This window comes from Saccostrea cucullata, unplaced genomic scaffold (genome assembly GCF_032062105.1).
Source record: "Saccostrea cucullata isolate Sc308-1 unplaced genomic scaffold, CSIRO_AGI_Scuc_v1 ctg1562, whole genome shotgun sequence".
NCBI lineage: Eukaryota > Metazoa > Mollusca > Bivalvia > Ostreida > Ostreidae > Saccostrea > Saccostrea cuccullata.
In genome coordinates, this window is record NW_026917973.1 from 48,163 (window position 1) to 71,620 (window position 23,458).

The 23,458-nt window shown below is 35.4% G+C and overlaps 1 protein-coding gene and 1 long non-coding RNA gene across 7 annotated transcripts in view; one reads left to right on the forward strand and one right to left on the reverse strand.

Moving 5' to 3' along the window:
- Positions 1-17,175, reverse strand: part of LOC134271090 (natural resistance-associated macrophage protein 2-like) — a 43,437-nt gene extending 26,262 nt beyond the window's left edge. For 2 of the 6 annotated variants that reach the window (XM_062753491.1, XM_062753552.1), the window contains exons 1-4: positions 17,090-17,175; positions 10,952-11,228; positions 9,633-9,758; positions 8,559-8,724 (exon numbers count right to left, since the gene is read on the reverse strand). In XM_062753491.1, coding sequence (XP_062609475.1) covers positions 8,559-8,724; positions 9,633-9,758; positions 10,952-11,212 — 553 coding nt within the window. In that variant the 5' untranslated portion in view covers positions 11,213-11,228; positions 17,090-17,175. Of the gene's footprint in view, positions 1-8,558; positions 8,725-9,632; positions 9,759-10,071; positions 10,092-10,236; positions 10,252-10,951; positions 11,229-17,036 lie in introns of those variants that run through there. The other 4 variants (XM_062753434.1, XM_062753373.1, XM_062753661.1 and 1 more) reach the window with 4 other exon arrangements.
- Positions 17,176-17,385: 210 nt separating this feature from the next.
- LOC134271530 (uncharacterized) lies at positions 17,386-22,059 on the forward strand. Its single transcript, XR_009993044.1, has 3 exons — positions 17,386-17,580; positions 21,692-21,764; positions 21,991-22,059. It is a non-coding gene; the product is annotated as an uncharacterized LOC134271530 (long non-coding RNA).
- The last annotated feature ends 1,399 nt before the right edge of the window (positions 22,060-23,458 follow it).

Genomic DNA, 23,458 nt, shown 5'->3' on the forward strand with positions numbered 1-23,458 from the left:
GAAAAAGGGTCATCTGATCAGTGAATGCTTTAAACTTAAGAGAAAAAATGATTTTGATAAAACTCAACCACACGCTTGTGCGGCAGTTAGAGGTGATAGAGAAGCCTTAGTTTCGATTTGTTCTGACACTCCTGATGTCCAGGGTTCACAGTCCAGTTCTATTGATTCTATGGAGGATTATAAGCCCTTTATGTCTCAGGGATTTGTTTCACTCGGTGACTCTAGCGAAATAAAACCTGTCCAGATTTTGAGAGATACTGGTGCTGCACAGACGTTATTGTTAGAGGGCGTGCTTCCTTTGTCTGAGCAGACTTCTACTGGTGGGTCAGTTTTATTACAGGGTGTGGAGCTAGGTGTCATTGATGTTCCCCTGCATAGAATTAGTTTGAAGTCAGATTTAGTTACTGGACCTGTTATCGTAGGTGTTCGACCTACTCTTCCCGTTCCAGGCATTTCTTTGTTGCTAGGCAACGATTTAGCTGGTGGAAAAGTTGTACCAGATCCTATAGTTTGTGAGAAAATCACTCCAGATGTTATGTGCGATGATGAAGATGATGACATTTATCCAGCCTGTGCTGTTACTAGAGCGATGGCCAGAAGACGAGAAATGGAGGCAGACCATACTCAAGCCTTTGACGAGACGAATTCCTCTGTTGATATTGATTTGAATGACACTTTCTTATCTGACCTTGATGGCACTCAAACAAGCATGGAACCACACAATATCAAGAAGCAAGAGAAGAAAGAATTTTTACCAAAATTTGGTGGTGAGGATGATGTTAGCCAAGGCAAGGACATCCTCAGCCGAGAACGTTTACTCTCTGAACAAAATAAAGACCCAGATATCATTCAACTTAGTAAGAGGGCACTTCCACCAGAAGAGGCTATTAAAGTTGGAGAATGCTTTTATATGAAAGATGGCATCCTTATGCGAAAATGGCGACCACCTGACGCTTCTCCAGATGAAGTGTGGCGTGTTGTTCACCAGATAGTGGTCCCAGCTGCTTATCGTCGAGATGTCATGAGTTTAGCTCACGATACACCTATGGCAGGTCATTTAGGTGTCAATAAGACTTATAATAGGATTTTGAGTCATTTTTATTGGCCTAAGCTAAGAAAGGACGTTTCTGAGTTTTGCAAGTCATGCCATGTCTGTCAGATGGTAGGTAAACCAAATCAGAAGATACCATCTGCTCCTCTCCAACCCATTCCAGCTTTTGAAGAACCGTTTAGTCGAGTGTTGGTGGATTGTGTAGGACCTTTGCCTAGGACTAGATCTGGAAACCAGTATTTACTTACCATTATGTGTACATCCACTCGGTTTCCTGAAGCCATACCTCTTAGGAATATAAAGGCAAAGAGCATAGTTAAGGCCCTAACCAAGTTTTTCAGTTTTGTAGGAGCACCAAAGGCAATTCAGTCGGATCAAGGCTCAAATTTTATGTCGGGGTTGTTCCAGCAAGTCATGCATGAGTTGGGTATAAGGCAATATAGATCAACTGCTTATCATCCTGAGTCCCAGGGGGCGCTAGAACGTTTTCACCAGACCTTAAAAACAATGCTGAAGACCTATTGTTATCAGTATGAGAAAGACTGGGATGATGGGGTTCATCTTGTACTATTTGCTGCACGAGAAGCAGTCCAGGAGTCTCTTGGGTTCAGTCCTTTTGAATTGGTGTTTGGTCATACAGTTAGAGGTCCTTTGAAATTGTTGAAGGAAAAGTGGCTGACTGAGACTAGTGATCTTAATCTTTTAGATTATGTGTCTGATTTCAAAGAAAAACTTTACAATGCTTGTAAATTAGCACAAGGAAATTTGAAGAGTTCTCAGATGAAAATGAAAATGTGGTATGACAAAGATGCCAGAAATAGGGTGTTTAAGCCAGGTGATAAGGTTCTTGTATTTTTACCTATTCCTGGTCATCCTTTACAAGCCAGATTTTATGGCCCTTATGAAATTGAAAGCAAGATCAGTGATGTAAACTATGTAGTTAAGACACCAGGTCGACGTAAAGAGAAACGGGTTTGTCATATTAACATGTTAAAAGAGTATTTTGAAAGGTGTGACCGAAATTCTGTAAAACCAGTTTCCACTTTAGCCAACGCTAAGACTGTTCAAAATTGTATTGAGAGTGATACGAGTGTAGAGATGAATGAGAAAGATTGTAATCAGAGTGTCCGCTTGAAAAACTCAGAAATTTTGGCTGATTTTGATGCCAAACTTGGACATTTGAACATTCACCAAAAAGAACAAGTTAAAAACTTGATGAATGAGTACCATCAAATCTTCTCGGATGTTCCAAAGAAAACTAATGCAGCTTGTCATGATGTTATAGTTGGCGACGCTCTGCCTATCAAACAACATCCGTACCGTCTCAATCCAATAAAATTACAGTACCTAAGAAGGGAAGTGCAGTATATGTTGGACAATGACATTGTTGAACCTAGTAAAAGTAATTGGAGCTCACCGTGTATTCTTGTACCAAAACAGGACGGTTCCTACCGATTATGTACAGACTTTAGAAAGGTGAATTCTGTTACCAAAACTGATTCATATCCAATACCTAGAATTGATGACTGTATTGACAGCATTGGAAACGCCAAATTTGTCAGTAAATTTGACCTGTTGAAAGGCTACTGGCAAGTGCCGTTAACAGAAAGAGCAAAAGAAATATCTGCTTTTGCTACACCAGATGGACTTTACCAGTATAAAGTAATGCCTTTTGGCATGAAAAACGCACCGGCTACATTCCAAAGGATGATTCACTCCCTCCTTCAAGACCTCGAGGGATGCGAGGCCTACATTGATGATGTCGTCATATACAGCGACACATGGGATGAACATCTCCGAATCATGCGTGCTTTGTTTGACATTTTAGCTAAAGCAAACTTAACTGTGAACCTTGAGAAGAGCGAATTTTGTCATGCCTATGTAGAGTATTTAGGTCATAAAGTAGGTCAAGGTTATGTTACACCCATTATGGCTAAAGTGGAAGCTATTGCAAAGTTCCCGATTCCTACAAACAAGAAAGAGTTAATGAGGTTTTTGGGCATGGCTGGGTTTTACAGAAAATTTTGTCCAAATTTTTCCTCAGTAGTTAGTCCACTTACAAATCTTTTACAAAAGAGGGTTAACTTTGAATGGACAAAGGACTGTGAAAAATCATTTCATAAAATCAAATCTGTCCTTATGAGCAATCCAGTTTTGTCAACTCCAGATTTTTCTAAGCAATTTAAGCTTACTGTTGACGCTAGTGATGTTGGAATCGGGGCAGCTTTGTTTCAAGAACATAGTGATAAGGTAGATAGAGTTGTTTCTTATTTTTCAAAGAAACTTACAAAATGTCAACAAAAGTATTCCACCATTGAAAAGGAATGCCTTGCTTTGTTGTTAGCCTTACAGCATTTTGATGTTTATCTGAATGTTACTTTGCATCCAATTCTTGTATATACGGATCACAACCCCCTGACATTTTTGCATAAATTGTCAAACAAGAATCAAAGACTGACTAGATGGAGTTTGTTGTTACAAGAATACAACATAACAATTAAGCATATCAAAGGCAAAGACAATGTTATTGCAGATGCCTTGTCCAGAGTATCATGAACAAATTAGATTTTGTATTAATGTACATGTTTTACAATGTAAGTTTTCATTGACATTCAAACTTTTTAAGGGGGGAGGTGTTGTGAGGTGTGTTGTATTTGTATTATTTCATCATGTATATTATTAGTAACATTAAGTTTCTTGAACATTCCAGAGTGGTCAATATGTTTAGTCATTTTTTCTAGAACATTCTTGAACTTTATTCATGTCCAGAACTTTTCAGGAATATCATGTATTTACAATTTCTAGAATATTCTAGATTTATGATACTGTATAAATACCCTGTCAATTCGATGCATAAATAATTGTGGATACATTGTCGTATAAGCATCATTGAGGTATTACTGGGATATAATTTCACTGGGACATTGTGTGCAGCAACGGACACTCTGATGTATGTATTTTTAGATTTTTGCTAAGTTTGTACTTAATGATTTGTATATTACTGTAAATAAATTATTGTTAAGTTTAAACTGTGTGATTGATCTTTGCTGGCATTTAGGGTTATTCTGACCCATAACAAGGGATAGATTCCATCAAATATGGAGGTATTTACATATCCAAAACAATGATGAACAACCACAGATTCCAGACAAACTTTGGAAAGTTCGATGGTTCTTGGAATTCTTGGACAGGAAATTTGGTGAAATTTACATTCCACATGGAAATGTAACCATTGATGAATCAATGATAAAGTTCAAAGGAAGATTATCCTTTCGCCAGTACCTACCTGCTAAACCTATAAAATGGGGACTGAAAGTTTGGGCAATGGCGGAAAGCGACACTGGTTATTTGAGCAAGTTCCAGGTGTATACGGGTAAGGAGGGAAATCAGGAAAAGGGACTGTCATACAGAGTGGTGATGGACTTGTGCAGAAATTACTTCGGATCAAACTTGAATGTATATATGGATAATTTCTACACCGGCACCGACCTACTGAATGACCTTTACCTCCGAGGGATCATGGGATGTGGGACTGTGCGTGCAAACCGTAAGGGACTTCCAAAGGATCTAATCCCATCTAAAGTCAACTTGAGGAAGCATGAGTTCAAAGTAGCTCAAAAAGACAACCTGATGTACTGCATTTGGTTGGACACGAAACCCGTAAGTGTCTTGTCAAACTTTCACGACCCTAGCCATCGAGGACAAGTGACACGACGTGCTGCCGAGAACACCGTGGTGCAGGTTCCAAAACTTCTCTCGGACTACCAGAAACACATGAAGGGGGTGGATTTATGTGATCAGATGATAGGGTACTATCTCTTGAGTCACAGATCAAAGAAGTGGTGGCGGAGGCTGTTTTTCTATCTGATGATGGCATCGGCTCACAATTCCTACATAGTAGCGAAGGACACCCACCCAGAAATTGCTCGTGAAAGATGGCCAAGTTTTCAAGACTATATAGAAGACCTAGTGGAAGATCTAATAGGTGATGTGAGATCTAGAAGAGAACCACAAAAACTTGACTGTGGAGGACGCGCTACCGAGCATAACATTGTGAAAATGTTCCCCAAAAACAAAGTGTGCCGGGAATGTTCCCTGTCAGGACCACAAGGACAAAGGAAAGGTGTTACGAAATTTGGATGCCAACAATGTGATGTCCCAGTACACTTAGAGTGCAGCTCTAAGCACATCATGCGAATGATGAAAGTGTAAACATTAGTAAGTGTGACTTCTTTTTTTGAGTTGAGAATTAAAATTGAGGATTTCTTTTTGCAATATTTTATTACATATTATTTTGAAGTAAGTAAATTTTTTTTTCATTTTTGTTTTGATATAATGTTTGTAATACATTATTTTACTTAAAACTTTGTTTAAAATGTAGCAAAATGCATGTTGTATATTTTTAAAATAATTTTTAAAGAAATTCCATTCTTGATTCAAATGTCGAAAATTCTGAGATAATACCCTATGTATTGAAATATCAATAACTTTTTTATTTTTATAGATTTTTTAATGAAATAAACTGTAAATTGTTCAGAAATGTTTGATGTAACTACTGATGCAAAAAAAAACATACTGCTTACATTCACTTTATGCACATAAAATCCAGTTGAATAAAAAGATGACAAAAATTTTCAAGTGCTTTTAAGAATTTATTATTATTTACATCAGATAAAACATGGGATAGCATTCTTGCTGCATATTGAAATTTATACTGCTGGATGCAGAATTTTAAGAGCTTTATAAATATGTATACTTTTATATACCTACAGAGATTAATTATCTTGTTATCAGGCAGAAAGTAAAGATGGTGCTAATTAACTTAGCCATCACAGCAGCAGGCGTGTTATCCCTCGTCTTACTGATAAGCTCTGCAGACTTGGCTGCAGTAGGAAATGGGTTAAAGAATTTTCCTATATATTCCTATGTAAAACTTTGGTCGGCCATTTTGGCCCAGCACTACCCCCGGGGGTCATGATTTGAACAAATATGAATCTACACTACTTGAGCATGCTTCCATATAAATATGATGAATTATGGCTTTGTCATTCTTGAGAATAAGATTTTTAAAGAATTTTCCCATATATTTCTACCCTTACAGAAAAAACTAATAAAAACTTATAAGTGTTTTATAATCCACTTATAAGCAACTTATAAGTCACTTATAAATTTTGAAATTTACTAGGGATGGCAATCGATTGCAGAATTGCTAATCGGTTAACCGTAAAACGTTCCGACCGATTAATTGGTTAGTCGTATCAACATATACATTTTGATATTTAAATTCTTTTCCTATACACAAAAAGACTAATAAGACGTTAGAAGTTACATTCTGTTTATTATATATTTTGATCGGGGAATTTTATGTACATAAGAGCATATTTTATTTCAATTTCAATAGAGAAGAAAAAAAAAGAAAACCACGAATCTTGATTGAGAAATCAGACAGGGATAATTTTTCAACGCAGATGTAAAAGAAGTTAATTTTCGTTGTCACCATACTCAGAACTACTCTATGTCCGAACTCTCAACTGACATCCAGCAAATTCATCTTCCAGGTTTCACCACAACACTGATTATAAATTTACTTCCTAAATTATCCTTTTTCAGACAAAAAAGAAGCATGTATCCCTAAATTTTCTTTTTTTAAGCACAATTTCAAGTCTCATATTTGCATAAGTATCGCCTTCTAGAGGGGGGGGGGGGGTAACAAACATTACTCCAATGGCTTGAAAGAGGATTAATTTTTTTTTTATTTCATTTTATTTAGTAAATTATCTTTTTTCAGACACTAATAAGGATGTTTCCTGTAGATTATTCTTTCTTATTTACAACAACGTACGATTTTCCAGACTTCTAAAGAACTTTCGACCAGCTACATGTAATTCGTTAATTCGTATTGCTTTCTACAAGGGGATCGGGATACAGTGTAACAAACCTTATAATATCTTTATTTTTTTCGCAAACTTTTTTTTTCATTTTTCATGAGATGTATTTCAGAATGAAGTAATATTCATACTGCAGTTTGCACATTCTATTTGCAAGAAATTCAGCTGGCGATTTTTGTATATGCAGCGTGAAAGTTTATCACAGTTTTATTAGAAAGATTGTCATCTCTGTCAGTTCAGTAGAAATATACATGTTTACCGCATGTAATATTTTAATCCATATTTTACATGATTACAGATTTTCAGTGTAAGTATAACTGCACCAATGATTCGCCAATAGTAAAAATCTTAACAGAATTAATGTGAGAGTCTAATACGGTTCTTTTTTAAATTTTTACTCTAGACAGAATTTTTACTCTAGACAGTTAATATATGTTTTATAATTCTTACAAAATAATTCATTAGTAAAATCACGCATCTGATATGTATTAAATACTTACGACAAAAACGATCTTTTATCCGATAAGATTTAATAATTTAAATGAGCAAAATTAAAATCAAAAGTAGAGACAACCAGGGAATAAATTAATGAAAGCGTGTTCTTTCTTAGTGGTATTATAGTCTATTGAACCTATTTTTATGTCAAATATAATTATAGGATTATGAAACATGTATGTACATGTACACATTAAAAGAGGGTTTTTTCCTTGGGCACGAGCACGATTATATTGAATTTCGGGGCACCTTATAATTTTATTTTAAATATCTGTATAATTAAATTACAATTGTTGAAATAAACTAGTAATATTTCAAAAGAAAATTGATTTAATTTGCTAATATAAAGAAAATTAAAGACTTCAAAGACGCCGACATCGTTCGAGGTCCACACTGCCCCGTACATGTTTTGCGGGAAAAACTCCTGGCCTGTACTGTACGTTTGACCACAAACACAACCAGTTGATCTAATTTATAGCAAATAAGAAAATCGTCTCACACTCTGTCTAGTTGTTATAAAGTTGTATTTTGCTTCGAGTAGTTTCCTTATTTTCACAGTTGAAGGCCCAGACGCATATGCATGATACTTGATAATGGTGTTTCGAACAGGCAGACAAAACCTCCGTCCTCCTTTCACAGGCGCCGTAGCGAGAAATAAACCAGAATGACTTATTTGGTCATAACATGATTCAAAAATGGTTTGCATAATTAACCAAAGAACGGTACGGTTTGTTTCTTGCACGGAACGGTACGCTTTGTGGACGGTACGGTACGCTTTGAGAACGGAACGGTTCGCTTTGAGAACGGTACGGTACGCTTTGTGCACGGAACAGTACGCTTTGTTCACGGTACGGTACGCTTTCTACACGGAACGGTTCGCTTTGTGCACGGAACGGTACGTTTTGTTCACGGTACGGTACGCTTTCTGCACGGAACGGTACGGTTCGTTTTCAGGTGTAGTAGCACGGTTTAGGGTCTGTAATATCTTAAGAACATGTATCCTAATAATCTAAGATTAATATGTTTTTGAACAGTACCAAACAAAATTGTACCTCTATCAATAATTTTGAATTTTGATTGGTTGAAATCCCATGCTTCCCCCTGTCTCAAAAACAGGACCTCACCAATGATAGCTATTTCCACCATGAACCACAGCACAAAGCGTGGAACCCTGGGATAGCTTCTGTAGCAGACCTCAGCCAGGTGCATTCCTGTCACCACCCCCAGGCGCGCCGACAGCCTCTGCATCAGAAGACCCAGAAACGTGGCCGACATCAGTATCCATAGCAACTGTAACATATACAAACAGACGTCAGTATCCATAGCAACTATAACATTAATACATAGAGGTCAGTATCCATAGCAACTATAACATAAATAAACAGACATCAGTATCCATAGCAACTATAACATAAATAAACAGACATCAGAATCCATAGCAACTATAACATAAATACACAGAGGTTAGTATCCATATCAACTATAACATAAATACATAGAGGTCAGTATCCATAGCAACTATAACATAAATAAACAGACATCAGTATCCATAGCAACTGTAACATGAATAAACAGATGTCAGTATCCATAGCAACTATAAAAAGATAAACAGACATCAGTATCCATAGCAACTATAACATAAATACACAGAGGTCAGTATCCATAGCAACTATAACATAAATACACAGATGTCAGTATTCAAAGCAACTATAACATATTACATAGACATCAGTATCCATAGCAACTGTTATGATATATGCTAGCATTAGTATCCAAAGCAACTATAACAAAATAAGCTGCAATCAGTATCCATGGTAACTATTACAAAATAAGCCAATGTCTCCATAGCAACTAAAACAGATATGTTAACATTGGTACAGTCTGTATGAGTATCCATAGCAAATATAAGTTTTTTTTTTAAATTCACCCTTAGCTTTATTATAATATTTTATTAACTTCCCTGTAGCTTCATTGTCAAGTCGCTTTAGCCCAAGTTTCTCAATGCAAGTTTACACTAACTAAAATGCTTTCAAATCAATTTCATATTTGGATGAGTAAAAAGAAACAGCAAATGTTAATATCATTGGTTATAAGCAAATCTTAAAATGTCATATATTTCAAAAATAAATTGTCATATTTTTTAATCTAATTGATTCTCTAATTACTCTAAAGCTCGTTAATACTAATGAGATACTGACCTTGAACTGAGCGACAGATCCGGAACGGAGATCTGACTCGATATTTCCCGGATCCAGATAGGCAATACTCATAAGGAACCCTGGACCAGTGAAGGCCCAGAGTTTTCTAAAGCTGAACACTGGATGCTGAAAATCAGAGAAAATATGAACAGCATTAAATATTTCAGAGTTGATAATCCAATCTGAGCAATGCATATTTCATCTCTTAATCTTTTATTTGAAAGAACATTTTCCTCATTAAAGTTAAAGAAAAGGTGGAAAAATATTATTTTGGTGGGGGAGTAGGGGTGGAAGATGGGGGGAGGAAGGATGAATATTTCCAAAAGTAAAAAGTTGTGTTTAATGAGAAAAAAAAAGCAGCAAAACAAGTCAAATAGGATAATATTGTTTACATTTTGTTTCTGGATTACATTCTGTATACTGATTGAGTGAGCCTTACCTCTTCATCCTCGGGTATGGGGATTTTGTTGTTGAAGTGATTGAATGAGTCTTACCTCTACATCCTCCGGTATGGGGATTTTGTTGTTGAAGTGATTGAGTGAGTCTTACCTCTTCATCCTTTGGTATGGGGATTTTGTTGTTGAAGTGATTGAGTGAGCCTTACCTCTTCATCCTCCGGTATGGGGATTTTGTTGTTGAAGTGATTGAGTGAGCCTTACCTCTACATCCTCTGGTATGGGAATTTTGTAGTTGAAGTGATTGAGTGAGCCTTACCTCTACATCCTCCGGTATGGGGATTTTGTTGTTGAAGTGATTGAGTGAGTCTTACCTCTACATCCTCTGGTATGGGGATTTTGTTGTTGAAGTGATTGAGTGAGCCTTACCTCTACATCCTCCGGTATGGGGATTTTGTTGTTGAAGTGATTGAGTGAGCCTTACCTCTACATCCTCTGGTATGGGAATTTTGTTGTTGAAGTGATTGAGTGAGCCTTACCTCTTCATCCTCAGGTATGGGGATTTTGTTGTTGAAGTGATTGAGTGAGTCTTACCTCTACATCCTCTGGTATGGGGATTTTGTTGTTGAAGTGATTGAGTGAGCCTTACCTCTACATCCTCTGGTATGGGGATTTTGTTGTTGAAGTGATTGAGTGAGCCTTACCTCTTCATCCTTTGGTATAGGGATTTTGTTGTTGAAGTGATTGAGTGAGCCTTACCTCTTCATCCTCCGGTATGGGGATTTTGTTGTTGAAGTGATTGAGTGAGTCTTACCTCTACATCCTCTGGTATGGGGATTTTGTTGTTGAAGTGATTAAGTGAGCCTTACCTCTACATCCTCTGGTATGGGGATTTTGTTGTTGAAGTGATTGAGTGAGCCTTACCTCTTCATCCTCGGGTATGGGGATTTTGTTGTTGAAGTAACTAGAGGCTATACTCGTACTGCTAGCACTGCTGGGTTTTATTGGCAGGGCCTCTGACCCCTCAACTTCACCGGGCCTGACCTCTGACCCCTCAACTTCACCAGGCCTGACCTCTGACCCCTCAACCTCACTAGACCTGACTTCTGACCACTCAACTTTTCTGGGCCTGAAATCCCCCTCTTCCTTACTTGTCCTTTCCATTTCTCTTGCCTCTTCATTCATGAATTTCTTTTTATCTCTGACAAATATATTAAATGTGTATATAATATATGAGCCTCGACGGATAGAAATCGACCTTATCGTATGCAACGTCATAATGAGAAAAAAGCGAATAAAGTTGAGAAAGATTTCCCGGTATTTTTGCAACACATGGTTTTCACGTTAAAGAATGTTTTAGACATAATCATCTGCAGTTCAAAGATTTTTTCTTTAAAAAATCGGATCATTTTAAACATGTACTAATAAAATAAACAAATTTTAAATGTATTCCCCCTCGTAGAGCCGTATTTTTTATTGTTACCATGGTTCAATGTAAACACAGGCCAGAGGAATGCCGAGTCCGATCTACACTTATTTTTTTTTTTCAAACAGCAGAAGACGTAAGGCCATATCTTACAATACACCAGATAAAGAATAAAATGGTAGACATATAGCAAAGAAAAAATGGCATGTTGCATTACTTAGGAAGTACAGAATATATTTTTTTGTAGTTTAGAGTATAAATTTTAGCCAGAGGAGACGTAATCTGGCACAAAAAATCGCACTTGTACTGATGCAGTAAATAGCCGAGTGTGTGAATTTATCGTGTGGACGTGTATTCAATCATTCACGATTAAATTCGCAATTTCATATTAGATATACTATAATGTTTCATGTTTTTGAATGAATTTACGTGTAATTTCAAATTTATCACAGGAATTTACCAACCAACCAAAAACAATAGGCTAATGAAAGGCATATCGATCAATACAAAATGTACATAGGCCACGATTGAACAACTTTTAAAACGCATTTTACTAACTATAATATTAAGAGATATCAAGAAACAAGTAATACTGGTAATGTGTAAGGCAATTTCTTTTTATATCAGTAATTCTCAAACAGAAAAACGTAATTCTGAAGCGACTGGAATGTGCCAGTAGCTTCCCTTTGACACAAAAAGAGGCTCAACACGGGGAATCATTTCCTTAAAAAATATGTTTTTCTCTCCGTTACCTTTTCTTAAATATTTTGAAAGTTTAAAAAAAAATACCGACGATGGATTATCTTTGATTTTTAAATTTCTTTAACTTGGCTGGCGAAAATGTAAAAAGATTGGCCCAGTTTGTAAAACATATCCTTCTATGTCAATAATATTATAAAGAGTTGTAAACCAAAAAAAAAAATACCCTAAAGTCGGATGTACATAGTTTTGTGAGAGATGTTCTTATATATTCAGCATAATGTTAAGTATTTTGAACCTCGTTAATACCAAACTTTTCAAAAATCATCTTGAGCAGGATTTCCCTTGTTCATGAATATCAAGAATATGGTTTCGTTTTGTAATAAGACTTTCAATTATAACACCAAAAAGATCTATACATTATAAAATTCTTCTTTTAAAGAGAGAATGGATATACCCACAACAGACAACTTTATTATAAATCTCCTTTTTTATTTGATTTTTTTAAATTCAAAAAATCATTAAACAAATAATTATGAAATGTCTATAATTTTATATGTGTTGTGTTGGAATGTGTTAGAAACAGGATTTTTTTTTTTTGGGGGGGGGGGGGCTTCTTTAGTCAGCATATCGTCGCTGTAATATCAAAATGTCGTAAGTCGATTTTTGGCGCGAATTTTTTATTGCTAATTTGGAATCTGCAATATCGAATACATGTTCTGTCAAAACGTCATGTCTCTAGGCCAATTAGAAAGTGAGATACAGACGTGTGATAAAAGCGCGTATCCATTGGATGCATTTTTTTTTGTGACAAAAGGAGATGTTCTGGGCACTGACAAGGATGTCACTGGCCATAATGATATCAAGGTAAAAATTATAATTTTAGTTAAATCTTTTAAAATTTTTACTAAAAAATGTGTTCAACATACAAAACAAAGTATATTTATTTAATAAACAGAGAAATCAATGGAAAGATTGATGAAAAGTTAGAAGTAAGTTACTTCATGACAAACTGAATTCTTTTCAAGTTTATAACTGCAATCAATTTATGAGTATGTTAATTCATATAAAACATTTCAGAGCTTTTAATATCAGATTCGTACGCTTACAATACATTGCAGGGGTTTGTTTCAATGCTTTTCTGGAGATTTGACAATTTGTAAATAAAAACATCCAGGACAGAATTTTAAATGTGTTGACATACGACATTTTAGAAAAATTATTTTTTTCTCTGGGGGAAAAGTTGGGATTTTTGACTTACGACAATTTGATATTACAGCGACGATATATGTATTTAAATCAAGCTACTTTGCTGGCTAAATATAATTTATTTTTATTTATTTTAGAATCCTAAGCACCCAAGCTGAATCCGACTATCTAATTTATAGCATTATTTATTCATTTTTTAATTGGTTTAACTGCATTTCCTAATAAAATAATTATCAAGACATTCTCAGTACAGTCTAAACGTAATCAATGCTGTTTACATGTAGTTCGTTTGCAGTAAAAGAAAGAAAATGTTCCACGTGTTTTTATATTGTAATTAAACAAGCCTTTGTTTTTCTTTTTCTTTCCCTCAATGCATTTCTAATACTCCAGGTAACAAAGAATTTATATTTTTTGCATTTCTGAAATTCATATTGATATCCCTTCATTTTTTCTGTTGATAAAAGTATTTTGTATACGTTATGTAAATTCTCATTTTCAAATGCATTAGAATGTTGCGTTACAAATAAACTATACTATCATCGTCGGAAGTCGCCCGCGTGGTGCAGTGGTTAGAGCGTCTACTCTAGAGTCGCGAAGTAAGGAGTCAATCCTTACATCATCGTCGCAAACCATGGCCAAAATGTACGATCCTCTCCCATCTGGTAGGAGAGAGCTATATGCGGACTCCAGACCGTGGCTTGAGACGATGTCCTTACATCGCGTGTTCGAATCCCACTGTGGGACGTGGAGACCGGTCATTCGGATGAGACCGTATAAACCGAGGTCCCGTGTCGCAGTAGGTGCTAGCACGAAAAAGATCCCTCCCTGCTCAATGGCCCTAAGTGCCGAGTATAGGACAAAATTTGCAGCTCTCCACCGGCAAGTGGTGGCGTCTCCATATTAGTGAAAAAATCTCGAGAAGGACGTTAAACAATATACAATCAATCATCGTCGGAAACCCTAGAGTGATCTCGTCTTTACTTATCACCCGGTGATGAGTAAAGATGAGATCATCCTTGGGTATCCGATGATGATTAACTTTATGATAAAAGAAACAAAAAAAAAAAAAATAAATCTTCCGCAAATTGTCCACAAATAATGCATGCATATTTATTGAGCCGAGAATTTCAGCCAATGCATGTGTATATATACAATTTTGTTTCCCGTGACTTTCCGCTACATGTAAATTTAAATCTTATTCTTCTAAAATAAGGTGGGGTTTCTCACATACGAAGTTAATTAATAATGTACGAGCGATGCATGATTATTATTTTATCTAACAATATTAGATTTAAAAGAACTTAAGATTATTTACATCAAATTGAATTTTAAAGTAAAATTTTGTACATTATGAGATATTTTGTTGATGAATACAGAGAGAAATCTTTTTTAACGGATTACATATTCTTGAAATTATAATCCGTCGGATGAAACGTTAAATAGTTCCTTTTAAAATATGTTAAGATTATCAACTACATGTATTTTGCATGCAACAGATAAAAAATTCCCGCCGATAATGGCTGAAATCTTGCCGACTCGGCGCTTAGCAAAATTCAATCAATCAATAATTCGTACATGTAAATTGTTTAACATGATATTCTATTTACTTATTTATTTTTCTACATTATGGATAATAGACATTTGATGAAAAGACAATTTGTTTTTTACTAGGAGGGGGGGGGGGGGGTAATAGTTTAAAGACATAGTGGTTATTTTTTTTTCGATATATACGTCCAATTACAACCAAGCGAGAATGATGTGGAGGAAAAGAGGGTGTATATATATGAACTAGCTATTTGAAGGTGAATGTGGCTGCAGTAGAAAGGTTTTAGGAGGGAAAATCCTAATTAAATGAGCTTACTTTTAGACACAAGGCTAGTATCACACCATGTTTGATTTCACTATATATGTACTGATCGATGTGATTTTTATTATTTATTACATAAGAATAATTATAGAAGCATGATTTAAGTTATGATTTTATTGGCTGCATGGTTCATGTATTTTCTGTCAGAAACTAGCCTTTGGTATTTCTGAGATCGAATTCGAATCCCTGTAAATTTTGACTCGATTTCATTTGTTCCCTTTTTTCCTTTACATGGTGATTACGTAAAATCAAACAGTGTGTGTTAACTAAATTGCATGTTTTGAGAATACATGCTTCATCAAACATAAAAGCAGCATAGTGTAGATCTAAATTTTGTTTATTGGAAGTTCAGTTGTTCATATAGACGAAGCTACCGGTACGAAAGATAGAAAAGTAGAAATTTAATTTTTTTTGGGGGGGGGGGGTGTTATTCGTTTTTTAAAGGATTTAAAATACAGTTCACACAGATTTAGGGATTGTACATCATGATCATCTGTTTTTGTCATATATTAAGCAATTCTTAATTAACTTAGACAAGATGACCAGTTGGATTGCTACGCGTTGACAGGTGCCTTACCGAACAGCTGAGAATAAACCATGACGTCACAATTGTGGAAAAAACACTATATGCTCAAAATTAATTTTGCAAACATACCAATTTCAAAATGTAATAACTTTGTTATAAAAGAAGATATTTTGATTTCGTTTTCAGTTTTTGTAATGGTTTTACGTGGACTATTAAAAAACACGAAAATATCAAATTCGATAAATTTTGCCATAAGGTCGATTTCTATCCGTCGAGGCTCATATATATATGATCTTACATGGGGTTTGCAGTTGGTTGGATTTGATTTTTATCCAACAAGTTGTGTGATTTTTATCTCCTAGCCTTGGCGACCTCGTTAATTTATATAATAAAGGGTTAAATCTATTGAACTTATATTGGTGAATATTGGCACAAGTTGGCTGTTCAAACGCACGAGCTAGCAAACAGATTAAAAATGTTTTCATGATGATATCTGTTCACCATGATGTTCATATGTGATAACTATTAAGTAAATAATGATGGTGATAAAATGTGATCAATTTTTAACAGTTACAACATATATCATATATATTTTTTATTTCAAAATTTACATATTTTTCCCTTTTATCACACATATTTAATTCCCAAACATTTAATTTTCTCTGTAATTGATCACACTTGAAAGGTGAAATTTGAAAGTAAATATCTCTCTTTTTGCAAAAATAAAAAATCTAGCAAATATATGATCCCTTCAGACGTCTTTAATGTACCATTTCAGTGTATTGATATAATTGTCATACTTTCTTAAACTTTGCATGGACAATTTTTGTAGACCCATAAAAAATCGAGATTTTTTGTGTATCTGCGCATGCGCTGACTCTTTTTTCGGAGTCTTTTTCAGTCTCAATTTCTTACTTCCGTTAACTTCGTTTTTGGAGTTTGTCTAGACTGATAAAGGACTAAGTACACAATTCAGGCAATGTTACAGTAGCATGAGTAAAGCATAATATGACTAACCCACATTCATATCACACCTTGTACTGCTGTACACACATTACGCACAGTTCTGGTTTGGTGTCATAGCTTTATTGCAAAGCTCTAATATTTGCCATGTTTTAGAGCACCATGTTAATGTATATATAAAAATATACACAGTAACACATATGTACACAGTCACCATTTTATTATGCATTGCATGGTCAGAGACTTGATCATGCAATTTGATATATAACCATAATAATAATTTTGATGTAGGAAATGAGAGATATAATATTTTTTTAACTTGATCTGTCTTGGGACCTGGTCGGTGTACTCTATATAAAAGCTTCACAATACCTTTACATTTCAAGTTATTTCCGCAATATCCGCAATCAACACAATCATAACAGTGAGTGAGTAACTCAGTAAGTGACGAAACATTTTGTTACATTTTGCTGAATGACAGTTACGCAATTTTGTGAATAACGATCCCGACTTTTAAATGACTTCCTATTTTTGCTTGAACTTTGCACGCACTCGGAGTTCCTCGGATGGCTCGTACCTCGCACATAATAATGAATGGAGCGTAGCGGAGTTAGCCGAGGATTGCCGATTCCTTAGCACGCTAACCGAGGATTGCCGATTGACTCGGCGGCAAGTGCGAGAGACATCCGAGTAGTCTTAGTGCAAAACCACGCAGACGTTGCATTGAAAGTTGTTGCATGAAAGGCAAGATCGAGGAAAAGACAACGAAACCAGCAGCTAGGCCTTTTGATTTTGAAAAACGACATTTTTGTGGGAACTACACAGTACAATACATGTATTAACAGCTGTAGTTGATAATGAAAGTAAGGTTTGTTCACGGTAATCGGTAAACTCGCACGAACAAGGAAGTGGGTTTGTTTATTCGGCCATTTTGGGACAGATCTCATAAGATCTGATTCAATCTCTTGATTTAGCTATGCTGTAGAACTGTAGCTCTCCTAACAAAATAATTTGATAGACCGGAGAGCGACAGTGCCACTAGATAGAACACAGGGGCTTGTCACGAAATATTTATCTTCTTTTAATAAAGTTACCCCTACTATAAAAATACACAAGGGAGGAATCTAAAAATAGGAAATTCGCTACCACAAATTTTGACCGGACTTTCTATCTTGTTTCTGGGCGACTTTCGTTGCGGACCAAATAGGAGTGAGTGGAGTATAGATTCAATTTTAATATTTTTCAGTCAAATTCTAATCAACGCGTACCGTTAGTCAGGCCAAACAAAAAAATACCTTTGTTTACTGTTACATGCTGAAATAAAATAGGGTCGGTAGGTAGGAATTTTTTTTTATTTTATTGAATTTTTTTATACACAAATTCACATGAATTGGTTGAATTACAAAACAGTTTTACCATTGTATGGTGCCTTTATACTTTCGTTTGGCTTCAAATATGGGTGGTTTCTTGCCAACTGTCTTAGGGGTGTGCAATTAAAAAAAATCAAGTACTAGCCCACAGGCTTACAGTAACAGCAATAAAGGTACTAGCCCAAAGTTAAAAGTGAGCAGTCCAAATATAGGGGCAAAATATTGTAAAAACAAATATTGTAAAAAGTTCATTGTTGAGAAAGTCAGGGTCCTAAGCCATCCATTTTAAAGTTGAAGTTTAAAAATTTTAAGAAATTATATTATCTTTTCTTTTCTGAACATATTGTACCAGCAGTGTAGCTTATCTAAAATGAAGCAAAATCATTTTATTTTCATTTCAAACCATTAAATACAATTGATATATATTAAAGTTTAACCACATAACACTTAGTTATTAGTCGATTGGGGGACCGTAAATAATGGAAAGAGATAGCTGCATGTATTTACTATTAACAGAGGAATGGAGGAAATTCGGATTAGGAAAAAACGATCGTTTTTTGAAGTAAATAAGTCAGGTAGTACGTCAAAATGGATAAGGTTAAAGTAATTTAAGAACAATTGGGGCATGTTACCTTGAAAATTTTCATTAGTTGGAAATTAAATAGCAAAACAATGAGTGAAAATACCGTTTGTATTTCTCATGTATTATATGCATAATTTTTATTTTTACTACCCCAAAAACGGTAGCACCGGGCATCAGGCGATGCTAGTTGCACACCCCAGCAACTGTCACGCAATGGTAAGCAAATTGCAACGAACTCGTTGGTGTAGAAATTGCAACTCGCTGGTTTTGTTTTTGTACTTTCAATTTCGATTTCAAAGATGAATGTAAAAGTTAAACTGACCGGCCAGTAACTTCCGGATTTTTACGACGAAAAAAAAGTTTGGGTCGGCGATGAAAATTAGGGTCGGTCGGGTAACCGTAAACAAACATATTTTTTTGTTACGCCTCATATAACTAACCTCTTTCTCGATGTTTGGATCTGGCGACAGTTCTTTCCATATGAATTTCCGGCGTAAATTGGGTGGCACTGTAGCTCTCCAGTTTTTCAATACATTTTTTCAGAGAGCTACAGTTCTGCAGCTATTAAAGCTATATATAGCTTTATTAAGCTATTTAGAATAGCTTGATCTTACTATTTTATCACACTTTTTTCTCAAATTTGTTATTTTTTCAGCATATACAAAAAGTTGCACCTTGGCACTGCTTGGTGCAGTGAAAATATTTTATTTTGAACTCATCTTAATTTACAATGCAAGTAAAAATAAACTCACCCAATGTTATCTCCCTGAGACTGAGAACATGTTGAACTCAAAGACCATATATAGATCTGTAGAAAGTATAATCTAGCTATATCTCCCTGAGAGACTGAGAACTTGTTGAACTCAAAGACTATATATAGATCTGTAGAAAGAATAATCTAGCTATATCTCCCCGAGAGACAGAGAACATGTTGAACTCATAGACCATATATAGATCTGTAGAAAGTATAATCTAGCTATATCTCCCCGAGAGACAGAGAACATGTTGAACTCAAAGACTATATATAGATCTGTAGTAAGAATAATCTAGCTATATCATGTATATCTCCCAGAGAGACTGAGAACATGTTGAACTCAAAGACCATATATAGATCTGTAGAAAGAATAATCTAGCTATATCTCCCTGAGAGACTGAGAACTTGTTGAACTCAAAGACCATATATAGATCTGTAGAAAGAATAATCTAGCTATATCTCCCTGAGAGACTGAGAACTTGTTGAACTCAAAGACCATATATAGATCTGTAGAAAGAATAATCTAGCTGTATCTCCCTGAGAGACTGAGAACTTGTTGAACTCAAAGACCATATATAGATCTGTAGAAAGAATAATCTAGCTGTATCTCGGGACAAGCCATCACTACAGTTGCAAATTGGAGGAGATCTGCTCCGAAATGATTTGAAGAATACAAAAGGTGTTGCGGTAATAATAACTACCAAATCATTCAAAACAAACATTTTTGAAATTGTTTAAGACTTTTACCTAAAAAAATAATCCATATAAAGATGAGAATTCAATTAATTTTTTCAACGTTTTTTCTGGCTTCAAATTTACCTGCCCTTTAAAAAACCACATACATAAAGGTTTATATATATATTCAAGATTATAGCTTAATCAAGAGATTGTGCTGGGCCTGTAGGGTGTCGATTAATTTGTTGATTTAAGATTTTATATTAATTTAACTTTATTTGCTTATAAGATATTAAATTTTATTCTCCTTAAAGTGGTGGCTACAACAGTATAATGTCTCTGAAATTTATAAATTATTGATTTGGACCAGTCCCAAAATGGAATATGTGGTACAAGTGCTTAATCAAGAGGCCCATGGGCTACAACGCTCACCTGAGTAAGTTTGGCTCTGCTGTCCTTCACCTGAATCCCTCTTGTTATACTAACTGTGGCCCCGCCCTGTCCCATTGGCTACAACACTCACCTGAGTATCTTTGACCCTGCTGTTCCCCTTGTTATACTAACTGTGGCCCCGCCCTGTCCCATTGGCTACAACACTCACCTGAGTATCTTTGACCCTGCTGTTCCCCTTGTTATACTAACTGTGGCCCCGCCATGTCTCATTGGCTACAACACTCACCTGAGTATCTTTGACCCTGCTGTTCCCCTTGTTATACTTACTGTGGCCCCGCCCTGTCCCATTGGCTACAACACTCACCTGAGTATCTTTGACCCTGCTGTTCCCCTTGTTATACTAATTGTGGCCCCACCCTGTCCCATTGGCTACAAGGCTCACCTGAGGATCTTTGATGCTGCTGTTCACCTTGTTATACTAATTGTGGCCCCACCCTGTCCCATTGGCTACAAGGCTCACCTGAGTATCTTTGACTCTGATGTTCCTGTTGTTATACTAATTGTGGTCCCGCCCTGTCCCATTGGCTACAACGCTCACCTGAGTATCTTTGACTCTGATGTTCCTGTTGTTATACTAATTGTGGCCCCGCCCTGTACCAGGCAATTAACTCCTGTCTGTAAGTCTGAGACTAGTGAGAATTATGTCTGACAGACAAGACCTTCCCCCCCTCCGATATTCAACCCCGAGGCTTATTTGTTATTTTTTTCACAATTTATATTTAGTCCACTTATTCAACATGTTTGCAATAGGAATAAATCGTCAAAACCCCAAAATAATCGCTCTACAAAAAAATACCCCACTATACATTATAAGAGAGAAAGGTAAGCAACTTTGGTTTGTTTACGTTGTATCCCCACTGGTCTTTCTGGGTTTGAAAACATGTATTTATTTCATTTTCACCTAAAGTGTCAGTCCACACTGTCTCTACATATATTTCTGTCTCAGTCCATGCTATAGAATTGACTCTGGTAAGAATCCCACAAACAGCATTCCAGTTAGAATGTTGACATTTCCTTAGGTAAAGTCTAAGGCCCCATTCTGACATGGTGTGTCACTGTACTAAGAACCGTAACTCTGTATTGTTTTCATGAAGAAACAATTGTTTTGTTTTATTAAAATTTGTTTTTAATTTTGACAGCTACCACAGAATGTGATGTCAACATTATAGAGAATTATGAAGATAATCACAATCATGTACAGGTTTACATCAGGTTTACATTTTTCTTTTAAATTATATTTGAAGAAAATAAAGAAATACGCTAGAGTCTTAAAAATCAGTTAACAGAATATTATTTTAATTGTTTTGAACATATTTTATTGTATAATTCATACTAAGGGATTGGTAACAAGTTCTTACAACTTAGATAAACCTTTCCCTACTGTTCTAAGGTTGTTGTACAAAAATAGATACTAAATGTACTGATCTTATTTTGACAGATTTCCCAGGATGTGCTGTGTAACTGTCTAAATGATGAAGAAAATGAACATGATGAAGAAATTGTAAATATACAGGTTTCTGAATAACTTCGAATATACAAGGATAATATTTATTTTAAAGAATTTTCAAAATTAGAACTGCATATCTTTAGATATAAGAAATACATATATTTAGGAAATTAAGAAAAATAAAATAGTTTGTTGTTAAAGTTGAAACTTAATAATGATTAATATTTGTTCAATTATGGCCTATGAGGACAGAAATAGGATGGAATCACAAAAAAGGGCACCAATGTTAAACACTCAAATTTATTTTATTAGCTCATTCACATCTTCTCTATTTTGAAGAAGTAGGAAAGTTTGAAAGAAACACGTACACTAAAAATTCTAGGTAAATTATGACCTTCTAATGTTCTGTATATTATGTTGAAAAGTATAAAGAATAATTTATGTCATTTACTCATTTTTGACAGGTTCCAGATCCAGATGACGTATTTTAAAGTGTAGCTTTGGAAAAGAAGAGGACATCCCCACTATACAGGTTTATATAAGTTTTAGCTAACCTAAGCCGAAGGCTCAAGTGAGTTTTTCGATCAAAATTTGTCCAATATTTGTCGTCGTTGTGAGCGTCCTTGTCAATTTTTAGCTCTACTGGTCAGAGACCAGAAGAGCTTATGCGATAGTAATGCGTCCGGCGTCCGTCCGTCTGTCCGTCTGTCTATCTGTCCGTCTGTCCATCTGTCTGTAAACAATTTTTCAAAATGCTACTCCTCCTACAGTTTTGGTCTAATTTCAATATAACTTGGCACACAAGTAGACTACACTAAGATACATAATTCTGTGTATCGGTTTTTGATTTCGATGAATGGTGTTGCTGTGGTTACTAAAAATAGAAATTTCTGTGAAATTCTTTCAAAACGCTACTCCTCCTACAGTTATGGTCTGATTTCAGTATAACTTGGCACACAAGTAGACTACACTAAAATACATAATTCTGTGTATCGGTTTTTGATTTTGATGAACGGTGTTGCCGTGGTTACTAAAAATAGAAATTTCTGTGAAATTCTTTCAAAACGCTACTCCTCCTACAGTTATGGTCTGATTTCAGTATAACTTGGCACACAAGTAGACTACACTAAGATACATAATTCTGTGTATCGGTTTTTGATTTTGATGAACGGTGTTGCCGTGGTTACTAAAAATAGAAATTTCTGTGAAATTCTTTCAAAATGCTACTCCTCCTACAGTTTTGGTTTGATTTCATTATAACTTGGCACACAAGTAGAATACACTAAGATACATAATTCTGTGTATCGGTTTTTGATTTTGATGAACGGTGTTGCCGTGGTTACTAAAAATAGAAATTTCTGTGAAATTCTTTCAAAATGCTACTCCTCCTACAGTTTTGGTCTGATTTCAATATAACTTGGCACATAAGTAGAATACACTAAGATACATAATTCTGTGT